Source organism: Nerophis ophidion, linkage group LG07 (assembly GCF_033978795.1).
Source record: "Nerophis ophidion isolate RoL-2023_Sa linkage group LG07, RoL_Noph_v1.0, whole genome shotgun sequence".
NCBI classification, from domain to species: domain Eukaryota; kingdom Metazoa; phylum Chordata; class Actinopteri; order Syngnathiformes; family Syngnathidae; genus Nerophis; species Nerophis ophidion.
In genome coordinates, this window is record NC_084617.1 from 68330610 (window position 1) to 68346502 (window position 15893).

General features: G+C 37.9%; 1 protein-coding gene across 2 annotated transcripts in view; it reads left to right on the top strand.

Annotated features, from left to right (window-relative positions):
* The window catches only part of adam28 (ADAM metallopeptidase domain 28), a 60294-nt gene that overhangs the window by 12759 nt on the left and 31642 nt on the right, over positions 1-15893 (top strand). For both annotated transcript variants that reach the window (XM_061906965.1, XM_061906966.1), the window contains exons 6-11: positions 3461-3644; positions 3719-3781; positions 5927-5998; positions 6138-6307; positions 6739-6820; positions 13943-14076. In XM_061906965.1, coding sequence (XP_061762949.1) covers positions 3461-3644; positions 3719-3781; positions 5927-5998; positions 6138-6307; positions 6739-6820; positions 13943-14076 — 705 coding nt within the window. The remainder of the gene's footprint in view (positions 1-3460; positions 3645-3718; positions 3782-5926; positions 5999-6137; positions 6308-6738; positions 6821-13942; positions 14077-15893) is intronic.

The window sequence follows — 15893 nt, forward strand, 5'->3', positions numbered from 1 at the left end:
TGCAGCCAAAAAACAACAAAGAAAAAACACTTTTAAAAGTTGTAATCGCCATACTAACAACATGCCGGCCCAGTCACATAATACATGCGGCTTTAACACACACAAGTGAATGCAAGGCATACTTGATCAACAGCCATAAGGGTCACACTGAGGGTGGCCGTATAAACAACTAACATTTTTACAAATATGCGCCACACTGTGAACCCACAGCAAACAAGAATGACACATTTCGGGAGAACATCCGCACCGCAACACAACATAAACACAACCGGACAAATACCCAGAACCCTTTGCATCACTAACTCTTCCGGGACGCTACAATATACACCCCCGCTACCACCAAACCCCACCCCAACTAGAACCCGCCGCCGAAAAAAGGCATTAAATTTGTGTTTTTATTTTATTTGATATGCCGTTGATATTTTTTAATTATTTTTATTTGAAACTGGATTTTGTATGTCACTATAAAGTTATATAAGCCTTGCTTGGTCAATATTCAATGCAAAACTTGTTTGGGTCCCTATTAAAAGGTTAATTTGTTCAACCTCGGCCCGCAGCTTTGTTCAGTTTTAAATTTTGGCCCGCTCTGTATTGGAGTTTGACACCCCTGGTGTATGCGATATTGTAATTTGTTCCGTAAGTAAGCTGTTACGCGCATGGCAGGACCTAGCAACTACCACATAACCGCGTAGCTACAACGGAAAAACCTAGTATCTCAAGGGACCAATCGGAGCTTCTTTGTCAGTTGCCTTATTGTCTTTAATGAGACATTTCCACCAATGGGGGCCGACGGTCAACCTGATTATGTGATATTATGGCACGAGGGGATATTTTGAAGATTGGCCCAGGACGTTGCAAGCACCTTCATTAAATGTATTGTTCTTGATTCTTCCCCTTGCATACTCTTTTGGGCAGATAACTGTGGAGGTCAAAATAAAAACCGGACGCTGTACACGGCTCTTGCCCAATGTGCAAACGCAGAATGGGGCCCACCCGAGATTGTGATAAAATATCTGGAGAAAGGGCACACGTTCATGAGAGCAGATTCAACCCATGGCTCAATCTGCAAGAAAATGACAGCTCAAGAAAACTTCTATACGTTTGATGACTTTGTAGATCTTTGTAAGACAGCATCAAGATAGATTGGTTTTCCTTTGTTTTCTCAAAATCAGTTACTAGGTTTTGCCTTTGGACGGGCGAAGTGCAGTGTGCATGTAGGCCTACTTTGAAATAAAGCAATACTTTCTACAAAATGCCTTTCAGCGTGCAAGTACAAGATAATCTATCCATGCAGAATTAAACTCAAGTCACGTCGATTTTATTTTGATAGTGCCAATTGACAGCAGAAGTTACGTGACTTGATTAACGTGGACCTCGACTTAAACAAGTTGAAAAACTTATTGGGGTGTTACCATTTAGTGGTCAATTGTACGGAATATGTATTGTACTGTGCAATCTACTGATAAAAATTTCAGTCAATCAATCAAGGAACATACACATCAGCCTAAAGACCACATCAGCAAGCACTTTGCAACCGAGGCAAGGAACAACTCCCTCTTGGAAACTTTGAAGAGAACACAGGCTCAAACTCTTAGTTTGATTGACCCAAACTTAGCTTACTGCTGTGGTCGCACACTCAAAAAGCTGAGGTCTCTCTCATCCAGACGTTTGTCTCATCTTCTTTTTGGCCTTAACATGTGCTCGTCCAGGAATCCGGCATTTAAGACCACACAGACAGTCAGAAATATCCATCAATGAATCAATCAATGTTTATTTATATAGCCCTAAATCACAAGTGCCTCAAAGGGCTGCACAGACCACAACGACATCTTCGGTAGGCCCCACATAAGGGCAAGGAAAAACTCACCCCAGTGGGACGTCGACCATGATGACTATCAGAAACCTTGGAGAGGACCACATATGTGGGCAACACCCCCTCCCTAGGGGACCGAAAGCAATGGATGTCGAGCGGATCTAACATGATATTGTGAAAGTCCAATCCATAGTGGATTTAACGTAACCGTGAGAATCAAGTCCAAAGTAATAAGAAAACAAACTTGGAAGCAGGGAACAAAAGACAATAAGTCACAAACCACTATCGAATATAGTGCTTTGTGGCTATAGTGGTCCCCAACCAGGGGACAAATAATATAACTATTTTTACAAATGCTTATAAGGGAAGCTGCATGCAACTATTAGCCAATCCCTGATCTCGACTTTCGATTGGAGGATTTGGCTCAGATGAGAGTTGTCAAGTTGTCCACACCAATTTTGTCTTAAGTTTGATCTTGCTTTGGCTATTGAGGCACGGAAACAATCTTCTAATTACATACATTTAAACACATACAATTGTCCAAAAGGTCATGAAGAATTTAAAATCACTTCATGATTAACAAATTACTAGAGATGTCCTGCGATGAGGTGGCGACTTGTCCAGGGTGTACCCTGCCTTCCGCCCAATTGTAGCTGAGATAGGCGCCAACGCCCCCCGCGACCCCGAAAGGGAATAAGCGGTAGAACATGGATGGATGGATGGATAGAGATGTCCGATAATGGCTTTTTTGCCGGTATCCGATATTGTCCAACTCTTAATTACCGATACGGATATCAACCGAGACCGATATACACAGTCGTGGATTGAACACATTATTATGCCAAATTTTGTTGTGATGCATTAAACAATGTAACAATGTTTTCTAAAATAAATCAACTCAAGTTATGGAAAAAAAATGCCAACTAGCACTGCCATATTTATTATTGAAATCACAAAGTGCATTATTTTTTTTAACATGCTTCAAAACAGCAGCTTGGAATTTGGGACATGGTCCCCCTGAGAGAGCATGAGGAGGTTGAAGTGGGCGGGGTTGGGGGGAGTAGTAGGGGGTGTATATTGTAGCGTCCCGGAAGAGTTAGTGCTGCAAGGGTTTCTGGGTATTTGTTCTGTTGTGTTTATCTTATGTTACGGCGCGGATGTTGTCCTGAAATGTGTTTGTCATTCTTGTTTGGTGTGGGTTCACAGTGTGGCACATATTTGGAACAGTGTTAAAGTTGTTTATACGGCCACCCAAAGTGTGACCTGTATGGCTGTTGACCAAGTATGCTTTGCATTCACTTGTGTGTGTGAAAAGCCGTAGATATTATGTGACTGGGCCCGCACGCAAAGGCAGTGCCTTTAAGGTTTATTGGCGCTTTGTATTTCTCCCTACATCCGTGTACACAGCGGCGTTTTAAAAAGTCATAAAATTTACTTTTTGAAACCGAAACCGATACCAATAATTTTCGATATTACACTTTAAAGCATTTATTGGCCGATATTATCAGACATCTCTACACATTACCTCTACTAATCTTCAAGGAATATAACAATTAACCTTTTTTTGTTTGTTTTTGAGTATTAAGCAACCGAGATATTATCTTTTTTTTACCGAAACAAAGTTTAAGATTTGTGTTTCTGTTTTAGGGGTTATTTTCGGACATCCGCACAGAGGTACATGATTGACCCCCTTTCTGGTGATGATGAGGGGGATCATGCTGTGATGGAGTTCAATGAAACTGAATATACACCTGCAGTGTGTGGCGTCACCAACACTACGTGGGACACAGATTTCGAGCCCCCAACAAGCCGTAGTCGCTCCAGATCAGCGGTTTGACAGCTTTAATTACATCATTATATGGATTGTCTAACGGAACAGCATCTTGATGACTTATTTTCTTCCAGGGTATATCTATTGTTCAGCAACAGAAATACATTGAGCTCTTCCTTGTTGCTGATAACCGTGAGGTAAGATTGAGCGAGACTGAATGTTGACATGTTACATGTTATATAATACACAGGTCAAACTCCAAAAATTGGAATATAAAAAAACTGTAAACCATGATAATTAAAATTATGACAAATAAAACCTTGACATATTTCAATTTGTATGTAGTGAATTTATATCACATATTAGTTTAAAATTTAAAGTAGACATGCTAAAATGAATGGGCTTATACACAATAATCATATTTTTAATATTTTAACTGTGTGTGTGTATATATACATATATATATATATATATATATATATATATATGTATATATACATATATATATATATATATATATATATATATATATATATATATATATATATATATATTGGATTATCCAGAGAATAGTGCTCGATACCGTGGTAGATCGCAATATGTGTGTGTGAAAAATCACAAGACTACTTCATCTCTACAGAACTGCTTCATGAGGGGTTCCCTCAATCATATTTTTAATATTTTAACTGTGTGTGTGTATATATACATATATATATATATACATATACATATATATATATCTATATCTTGATTGGATTATCCAGAGAATAGTGCTCGATACCGTGGTAGAGCGCAATATGTGTGTGTGTGTGAAAAATCACAAGACTACTTCATCTCTACAGAACTGTTTCATGAGGGGTTCCCTCAATCATCAGGAGAAAATTTCCACACCTACACATATATATATATATATATATATATATATATATATATAATGTATTAGGGCTGTGAATCTTTGGGTGTCCCACGATTCGATTTAATATCGATTTTTGGGGTCACGATTCGATAATATATCGATTTTTTTCTATTCGATTCTCGATTCAAAAACGATATTTTTCCGATTCTGTATTCATTCAAGACATAGGATTTCAGCAGGATCTACCCCAGTCTGCTGACATGCAAGCAGAGTAGTAGATTTAAAAAAAAAAAAAAAGGTTTTATAATGGTAAAGGACAATGTTTTATCAACTGATTGCAATAAGGTAAATTTGTTTTCACTATTAAACGAACCAAACATATGACTTATTTTATCTTTGTGAAAATATTGGACACAGTGTGTTGTCAAGCTTATGAGATGCGATGCAAGTGTAAGACACTGTGACACTTTTTTTAAATTTTTATAAATGTCTAATGATAATGTCAATGAGGAATTTGTAATCACTGCTATGCTGAAATTATAACTAATATTGATACTGTTGTTGATAATATTCATTTTTGTTTCACTACTTTTGGTTTGTTCTGTGTCGTGTTTGTGTCTCCTCTCAATTGCTCTGTTTATTGCAGTTCTGAGTGTTGCTGCGTCAGGTTTGGTTTTGGAATTGGATTGCATTGTTATGGTATTGCTGTGTAGTGGTTTGTTGGATTGCTAAAAAAAATAAAATAAAAAAATAGATTTTTTTTTAAATGAGAATCGATTCTGAATCGGACAACGTAAACGATTCGATTCGTATTCGAATCGATTTTCTCCCACACCCCTAATATATATATATATATATATATATATATATATATATATATATATATATATATATATATATATATATATATATATATATATATATATATATATATATATATATATATATAGAGAGAGAGAGAGAGAGAGTATATATATATATATATATACACACACACAAATATATGTATATACACACACATATATATATATACATGTGTATATATATATATATATATATACATATATAATATATACTGTGTACATATATATATATGTGTGTGTATATATATATATATATATATATATATATGTGTATATATATTATGAGTCAAATCAGATGAAACATAGTGATGAGTGGGACATTGCCCATTGTTGATAACGGGGACGATGTGGCTCAGAGTAGAGCGGCCGTGCCAGCAACCTGAGGGTTCCTGGTTTGAACCCCAACTTCTGCTAGTCACGTCCGTTGTGTCCTTGAGCAAGACACTTCACCCTCGCTCCTGATGGGTCGTGGTTAGGGCATCGAATTGCAGTGTGAATGCGTGTATGAATGGGTGAATGTGGAAATAGTGTCAAAACACTTTGAGTACCTTAAAGGTAGAAAAGCGCTATGCAAGTATGACCTATTTACCTTTGGTTTTGTACCATTTAACATGTGGTTTCAGTTTGTGAGGATGAAACGGGATCAAACGGAGCTGAGGAAGAGGATATTTGAAATTGTCAACTTTGTCAACATGGTGAGTGAGTGGGCTAATCCAAACAAGTGGCCTCTCTGGTATCTATTCAGTTTATCGCATTCTTTTGCAAATGCACATACTTAATAATCCCCAGGTTTATAGATTATACCGTTTGAACATTTTCTCTTGTTATTCTCAGGTATACAAGCCCCTGAGGACATTCATTGCTCTTGTTGGTTTGGAGATCTGGTCAAATGGTGACTTAATCTCCATCACCCCTCCGGCCGGAGCTAACCTCAATGCTTTCATGAAGTGGCGGAATTCGGTGCTGATCAAAAGAAAAAAACACGACAATGCACATCTTATCAGGTCTGAGTGGTTTCTACTTGCATAACTAGCACAATTCTAATGGAACTTTCCTGAGCTATCATAAACATGTCGACCGGACTCTGTATTGTATAGAATATACAGTATAGACTGCAAACTCATAGACGACCTTTTCCCGAAACACAATACAGAATGTGAGATATAGCAGGATAATGCATACATTCATCATTAGTTTTCAAAACGGTTAGATAAAAGTGGGACCCCATTTTTATGACTTGATGGGACTTCTGGGACCCAGTTTTGAAAATTCCTAGCGCCAACCCATCTGAAACAAAAGGGAACTTTGAGTTCTTTAGCTCAACCACTTGTTTTGCATGGAGTTATATTTCTGCTTTGATTTTGAGTTTACAGGTCTTGTAAGATCAGAGCTTTTGTCATTCAATACTTGCTCAGCCGTTCCATTTCTCTTTCAGTGGTATTGACTTTGAAGGAGCCACTGTGGGCCTGGCTTACATTGGGACTCTCTGTTCAGACCACTCTGTTGGGGTAGTGCAGGTAAGTTGTTGTTCCCTACACAAGGCCTGTGTAAAATTCGTAATTGAATTGAGAATGTCTCCAAAATTACAAAGAGGAAGTACAATTAAAACTTTAATTGAAATAGATTTGAAATTCCAATTATTAATTTTGGTGCATTTTTACAGTAAATTCCAATTCATGACTGTTTTACATATTTTACACACCACCAGGTGTGAATGAATGATGGGTTCCCACTTCTCTGTGAGCGCTTTCAGTATCTAACAATAGAAAAGCGTGATATAAATCTAATCCATTATTATTATTATTATTATTATTTCATGGCTGTATACCTTCATGTCATCATGTAAACTTACTCCACTGTACCATTTTTTGTTGATTGGTGCTCAGTGCAATCAGGCTTTCTGTTAAAGGAGAACTGCACCTTTTTTTTTTTTCCTATAATTCACAATCATAATGAGAGACAAGACAACATGTATTTTTTAAATGTCTTTTAACTGGTAAATAAACAAAAATAAAACACAATAGTGCCAATGGGAGGTCCTCTATTCCGCCCATAAAACCCTCTAAATAACTATCCAAGAAGCGCCAACAATACCCCATTTACATTTCGTAACTTGAATATTATAAGTGTTAGTGATATTGTTATTATAAGCGTGAACACATTCGTTCGGAGACATTTTTTTCCAGTCGTTTTTGGTAAGTACTCCATCTCTGTGGGCGTTACTTCCGTCTTCTTCAACATTTCACTGTCATTTTGTGCTCACTTTGCTTCTGTAACCAGCAGTTCATCCTATGTATATTCAGGCTCAAAAAGATAAGGTGAATCCTCATTTCGAAAATAGCCATATTCGTTATTTATTACCAAGTCTGCCATGATTACAAAACACACCTTTTTGTAAATAATGTAAATAATTCAATGTACATACTATGATGATTAACTTGTGTGATGACTGTATTATGTTGATAGTATATATTTGTACCATGAATCGATTAACGTGGACCCCGACTTAAACAAGTTGAAAAACCTATTCGGGTGTTACCATTTAGTGGTCAATTGTACGGAATATGTACTGAACTGTGCAATCTACTAATAAAAGTATCAATCAATCAATCAATCAAACCTTTGTTTCCAGAATTAGGAACACAGACGTTCGTAATAGAAGTCAGAAATGCGTTGCTATGGGCACGGAAATAAATGCGTCCAGGAGATAAGTTCCGATAATGCTTAATATATTAGATATGTCTGATGATGGCTTTTTTGCCAATATCCGATATTCCGATATTGTCCAACTCATAATTACCGATTCCGATATCAACCGATATCGATATATACAGTCGTGGAATTAACACATTATTATGCCTAATATTGTTGTGATGGAACAACAATATGGAAAATAATGCCAACATGGCACTGCCATATTTATTATTGAAGTCACAAAGTGCATTATGTTTTTTTAACATGCCTCAAAATAACAGCATTTGGGACATGCTCTCCTTGAGGTTGAGGTGGGCGGGGTTAGGAGGGGGGTAGGGGTAGCGGGGGTGTATAGTGTCTCAGAAGAGTTAGTGCTGCAAGGGGTTCTGAGTATTTGTTCTGTTGTGTTTATGTTGTGTTACGGTGCGAATGTTCTCCCGAAATGTGTTATCATTCTTGTTTGGTGTGGGTTCACAGTGTGGCGCATATTTGCAACAGTGTTAAAGTTGTTTATACGGCCACCCTCAGTGCGACCTGTATGGCTGTTGACCAAGTATGCCTTGCATTCACTTATAGATATTATGTGATTGGGCCGGCACGCAAAGGCAGTGCCTTTAAGGTTTATTGGCGCTCTGCACTTCTCCCTACGTTTGTGTACCACTCCGTACTGCGGCGTTTTAAAAAGTCATCAATTTTACTTTTTGAAACCGATACCGATAATTTCCGATATTACATTTTAAAGCATTTATCGGCCGATAAATATTGCACATATTACATATTGTTATGAACGTGTCTGTTGCTACATTATGTATTAGCTGCATCTTGCAAGGATAGGGAAGATTTGCATAGGGAACATTTTAAAAAGTGCAGTTCTCCTTTAAGTTTGTTTTGTGTCCAAAATGTGAATGTGTGTGTGAATGTTGTCTGTGAAGTGAAGTGAATTATATTTATATAGCGCTTTTTCTCTAGTGACTCAAAGCACTTTACATAGTGAAATCCAATATCTAAGTTACATTTAAACCAGTGTGGGTGGCACTGGGAGCAGGTGGGTAAAGTGTCTTGCCCAAGGATACAACGGCAGTAAGTAGGATGGCGGAAGCGGGATCGAACCTGCAACCCTCAAGTTGCTGGCACGGCCACTCTACTAACCTAGCTATACCGCCCTCTGTCTACCTGTGTTGGCCCTGCGATGAGGTGGCGACTTGTCCAGGGTAAATCCAGCCATCCCCTCCACACTTTGTTAGCTTTTCATTGCATTTGACCGATGATGGTCATGGACTCGTGGTTGCCGGACGAGTTGTTTGATGTTGGAGACTAGAAAATGTTCAATGCATTGTAGCAAACAGCTTTGATGCGCTGTTGCAGGTCAATGATTTATGACCACGTCATAATGTGTTTTTGCGAAACAGGCAGCTTTAGAGTGTGGCTGTTGGGGGTTGTGGCTGCGGTGTCAAGAGCCACGAGATAAGACGCTAAAGAGAGAGAGGCAGAAGCGTGCGGGCGTGTTCAGAGGTTAAATGTCTTTCCTGTGTGTGGGTTTGTGGTCATTCTCCTGGTGGGGGTGGCGATCAACCGGTAGGATCCCATAGATCGACCAGTCGGTCTTGATCAACAGGTTGGCGACCCCTGACCTAAATAAAATCTCCACAGGTGATGTAAAACGCAATTTAATCAAATGCCGACGTGTTGGAGTTAAACTTAAAGGCCTACTGAAATGAGGTTTTCTTATTTAAACGGGGATAGCAGGTCCATTCTATGTGTCATGTGATGACTCTTCTTCGGCATGGTAATGCCGGTGTGGTTTTCCCGTGGATGCGTCGAAGCAGAACACAGCATAGGTAAGATATAAGGTATTTATTTAATAACAAAAGTCTATGAACAAAAATACTGGTGTAAAGAGAAAAAGTAAACAAAAGACGCTAGCGTGAAAGCTAGGATAAAACAAGGAAAACTAAAACTTGGTACGAGGACACAAAAGAGTAAACAAAACATTTAGCATGAAAGCTAGACAATAAAGTGGCTTGGCGTGAGAGCTAGCGAGAAAATACATACGAATGATGAGAGTCGTCACTGATGCGCGTGGGCAAATTAGGATCCGAGAATGAGTAAACAGAAAAGGTGAGCTTAAATAGGAGGGTGAAAATTAGTAGCAGGTGTGCGGGGCGAGACTAACAGGTGGACTGATGTGTAACCATAGTGATGGACAAAAACAGGAAATAAACGGGTCAGACTGAGAATGAAAAAACAAACACGTGAAGATCTGAGCAGCAGATCGCAACATGTCATACTTGATCATTTCAAATATTGCCATATTTTTGCTGAAAGGATTTAGTAGAGAACATCCACGTTTAAGTTCGCAACTTTCGGTGCTAAGAGAAAAGCCCTGCCTCTACCGAAAGTCGGAGACGATGACGTCACATGTTGATGGCTCCTCACATATTCACATTGTTTTTAATGGGAGCCTCCAACAAAAACAGCTATACGGACCGAGAAAACGAGAATTTCCCCATTAATTTGAGCGAGGATGAAAGATTTGTGTTTGAGGATATTGATAGCGACGGACTAGAAAAAAAATAAATAAAAATTGCATTGGGACGGATTCCGATGTTTTTAGACACATTTACTAGGATAATTCTGGAAAATCCCTTATCTTTCTATTGTGTTGCTAGAGTTTTAGTGAGTTTAACAGTACCTGATAGTCAGAAGGGTGTCTCCACGGGTGTGTTGACGCCAGTGTCTCAGGGGAGTCGACGACAGCTATGGATGGCACAAGCTCAGCTTTTCTCCGGTAAGAACGGACTTTTTAACAACAATTTTCTCACCGAAACCTGCTGGTTGACATGTGGTAGGGATCCATGTTCGCTTGACCGCGCTCTGATCCAAAGGAAAGTTTCACCTCCGGGAATTTTAAACAAGGAATCACCGTGTGTTTGTGTGGCTAAAGGCTAAAGCGTCCCAAATCCATCTTTCTACTGTGTCTTCTCCAATATTAATTGAACAAATTGCAAAAGATTCAGCAACACAGATGTCCAAAAAAACTGTATTATTATGCCGTTAAAGCAGACGACATTTAGCTGTGTGTGTGCGCAGCGCTCATACTTCCTAAACACCCGTGACGTCTTGCGCACGCGTCATCATTACACGACGTTTCGAAGACGAAAGTCCCGGGAAATTTAAAATTGTAATTTAGTAAACTAAAAAGGCCGTATTGGCATGTATTGCAATGTTAATATTTCATCATTGATATATAAACTATCAGACTCTGTGGGATGGGTAGTAGTGGGTTTCAGTAGGCCTTTAAAGTACCGCCGATAGTCACACACACACTTGGTGTGATTTTTTTTTTTGATTGATTGAAACTTTTATTAGTAGATTGCACAGTACAGTACATATTCCGTACAATTGACCACTAAATGGTAACACCCGAATAAGTTTTTCAACGTGTTTAAGTCGGGGTCCACGTCAATCAATTCATGGCAAAAAAATCATAATGAAATTACTCTCTGCATTTGACCCATCCCCTTGTTCACCCCCTGGGATCTACAGCCTCCAAAAGAAGTTTGTGCCTTTTCGAGGACATTAAGGAACAAATACAGCAGAATGAAAAAAGCAGTAAGGATTGCTTGTAAAGAAATCAAGTGAAAGTCTTTACTGGTGTAAAAGTACAAGTACAAGTTAAAGTTCTTTTAGAGCAGTGGTTCTCAAATGGGGGTACGCGTATACGTGAGATTTTTTTAAAAATATTCTAAAAATAGCAATAATTCAAAAATCCTTTATAACTATATTTACTGAATAATACTTAAACAAAATATGAATGTAAGTTCATAAACTGTGAAAAGAAATGCAACAATGTTGACAGCTAGATATTTTGTGGACATGTTCCATAAATATTGATGTTAAAGATTTATTTTTTTGTGAAGAAATGTTTAGAATTAAGTTCATGAATCCAGATGGATCTCTATTACAATCCCCAAAGAGGGCACTTTTAAGTTGATGATTACTTCTATGTGTAGAAATCGTTATTTATAATTGAATCACTTGTTTATTTTTCAACAAGTTTTCAGTTATTTTTTTATCTTTTTTTTCCAAATAGTTCAAGAAAGACCACTACAAATCAGCAATGTTTTGCACTGTTATACAATTTAATTAATCAGAAACGGATGACATAGTGCTGTATTTTACTTCTTTATCTCTTTTTTTTAACCAAAAATGATTTGCTCTGATTAGGGGGAACTTGAATTAAAAACAATGTTCACAGGGGGTACATCACTGAAAAAAGGTTGAGAACCACTGCTTTAGATCAGTGGTTCTCAAATGGGGGTACGCGTACCCCTAGGGGTACTTGAAGGTATGCCAAGGGGTACGTGAGATTTAAAAAAAAAAAAATCTAAAAATAGCAACAATTCAAAAATCCTTTCTAAATATATTTATTGAATAATAATTCAACAAAATATGAATGTAAGTTCATAAACTGTGAAAAGAAATGCAACAATGCAATATTCAGTGTTGACAGCTAGATTTTTTGTGGACATGTTCCATAAATATTGATGTTAAAGATTTCTTTTTTTGGGAAGAAATGTTTAGAATTAAGTTCATGGATCCAGATGGATCTCTATTACAATCCCCAAAGAGGGCACTTTAAGTTGATGATTACTTCTATGTGTAGAATTTTTATTTATAATTAAATCACTTGTTTATTTTTCAACAAGTTTTTAGTTATTTGTATATATATTTTTACCAAATAGTTCAAGAAAGACCACTACAAATGAGCAATATTTTGCACTGTTATACAATTTAATGAATCAGAAACTGATGACATAGTGCTGTATTTTACTTCTTTATCTCTTTTTTTTAACCAAAAATGATTTGCTCTGATTAGGGGGAACTTGAATTAAAAAAAATCTTCACAGGGGTTACATCACTGAAAAAAGGTTGAGAACCACTGCTTTAGATGATGAGCAGGCTGGAAGAACCCTACAAATGTCCTGTTGTTGCAAAACAGTCATCAGAGGAAGAGGGTTTGTCAATGGAAACACTGTAAATTGGAACAAAACCTATGTTGCTTTTGAAATTAAAATGTTATTATTAATGTAAAGACAGACATACACATCAACCCCAGTTGTATTTTTCATTTACCAGTACAGGCGCTTTTTTACTTAAGTCTACTTAGAAAGTTGAACACTATCTGTAAAATGACACTGGTTCACTTCCGTCAATTTTCTGTACGACTTGTCCTCTTTTGGCAAGACAATCACAGGACGTACATATACTCTGCAAAAGCCTTTAACGCTCACATTTACAGCTATGGACATTTTAAAGTCTTCAGTTAGTGTAATATGCATGTCTTTTAAATATTGAAGGAAGCACAGGGAGGACATGTACAATAAATATAAGTCAACTTAAAACCCTTATTAAATCTTTGCCTGTAGTGTTTCGAAATAATTTTCATCTAACGCTTAGGAAATGAGGAACAAAGATTAAACAAAAAAACACTAGTTGAGTCTTTCAGGTGCTCTCTGAACTTGCGAAATTTGCTGATGTCATGCATAACTACAGTTTAACATCAAAGTTTTGTTTGAGGCGTGGTTTTAGAGAAATATTTGGTTGGAGATGAAATTATTAAACAGTTGCTGACACCCTTTGTGTGTTAGCACAGAACATATTCTTGTTTGGGACTTGACATGCTTGGACAATAATTATTTAAGAAGTAGTGATATTATTATTATTTGTAAAGCAATATATAATGGTAGCAGTCTTAGTTTTCTGTCCAAATATAAACAAGATGATGCAAACAATATTTAAAACTCAGAATTTGGATTATGAACCAAAGGCTTGTGTCCTACAAGGTTGTTGAAGAGGAAGTGGCTATTTCTGAACGCCAGTTGATTGCAACAGACGTCTAACCTCATGAGATTTTGAAAACTGTGACGCTTGTTTTTTCCCAGGACCACAATAATCGGGCCATCGCTGTGGGGGCCACACTGGCACATGAGATGGGCCATAATCTGGGCATGAATCATGATGACTCCAGTGCATGTGCCTGTTCTGGTGAAAGCTGCATTATGGCTGCAGCCCTCAGGTAAGGAAAGCCCTAAAACAGGGGTCGGGAACCTTTTTGGCTGAGAGAGCCAAGAATCCAAATATCCTAAAATGTATTTCCGTAAGAGTCATATCATTTTTTTTTAAACACTGAACACAACTAAACGTGTGCATTTTTAATTAAGACCAACATTTCTAGAGTATAATAGGTCTCTTGTTCTTTGTAATAACATTGTTATTCTGAAGATAACTGTGGAGGGGACGTGGCCTGCAGGTCCTGCAGCAAAGCGGGGTGTTGCCATGACCGGCCTCGAAATCAGCGACAGATGCGTAGATGGCCCACCTGGGCCTTGTTATCTAATCGCCTGTCGCTCTGTTATAAGCAGCAGCCAGGAGGAGAGACGGTGTTGGGGCTGGAGCCAGTGCGAGCGAGAACGAAAGACAAAAAGACAATTGCTGGAAAGCAACTAAGAGACTTATTGACAAAAAAAACAACAATATTGTAACCCTGAAACAGGCTTTCATGTCGGTGCTTGGTGGTCTGAAGAACCCCCAGGAGGGCAAGCCCCACACTAACAATAGATAAATAAATAACTTCTTACCATTAACGCAACTTCTTGAACAGGTGCGGTAGAAAAATGGATGAATGGATTAATAATGCACAAGAATGTTTTAGATTTTGAACATTATTTTTAACACTGTGATTACAAGTAGAATTATTCATTACTTATCGTGTTAGGCAATGTCAGATCAGATTTATCCGAGAGCCAGATGCAGTCATCAAAAGAGCCACATCTTGCTCGCGAGCCATAGGTTCCCTACCCCTGCCCTAAAAGCAGGGGTCTCAGACACGTGACTTTATTTTGCGGCCCCCACCTTAATATGAAAGTTTAATGTTAGTGCAGCCCACAAGTTTTATATGAATGGCGCTTGACAGCGCTGTGTTATTTGGGGCCAAAATGGCTCTTTCAACATTCTGGGTTGCCTACCTCTGCATTAGTGGAAAAGTGGCAAATGAGTGAAAGCGACAGAGACGTTGCCATGGAGGCGAGGGTTTTCTTATGTGCCTGGCTGCAGTCACACCGCGACACCTGTCCGTCAAGTAATAACAGTCCCCGATAACCTAGACTACTTTAAACCGTTAGTTTTTTTATTAATTTGCATTGCCTCACACGATGAAAACTACATATATTTCTATATGACGCCGGATAATACTCGGGGAGCCGTCACTTTTTTGCGCTCGCTATCCCGGTACTTTCCCGGCTACTATCTGCTGACCGCCATGTTGCTGTAGGGCAGGGGTGTCAAACTCAAATACAGAGTGGGCCAAAATTTAAAACTGAACAAAGTCGCGGAATAAATGAACCTTTTAAAAGGGACCTAAACAAGTTTTGCATTAAATATTGAACAAGCAAGGCTTATATAACTTTATAGTGACATGCAAAATCTAGTTTCAAATAATAATAATTGAAAAATATCAATGGCATATCAAATCAAATTTAAATAAAAATTGAATGCCTCATTTCTATTTGCAGCATTCTGAGGTAAATATCAAAATAAACTTTTTCCACAGGCTAATAATAAATTAGAAAATAAAACAACAATAATGAATGAGTCAAAGATTCTTATTTAAACGGGGATAGCAGGTCCATTCTATGTGTCATACTTGATCATTTCGCGATATTGCCATATTTTTGCTGAAAGGATTTAGTAGAGAACATCCACGATAAAGTTCGCAACTTTTGGTGCTGATAAAAAAAAAGCCTTGCCTGTACCGGAAGTAGCAGACGATGTGCGTGTGATGTCACGGGTTGTGGAGCTCCTCACATCTGATTATTGTTTACAATCATGGCCACC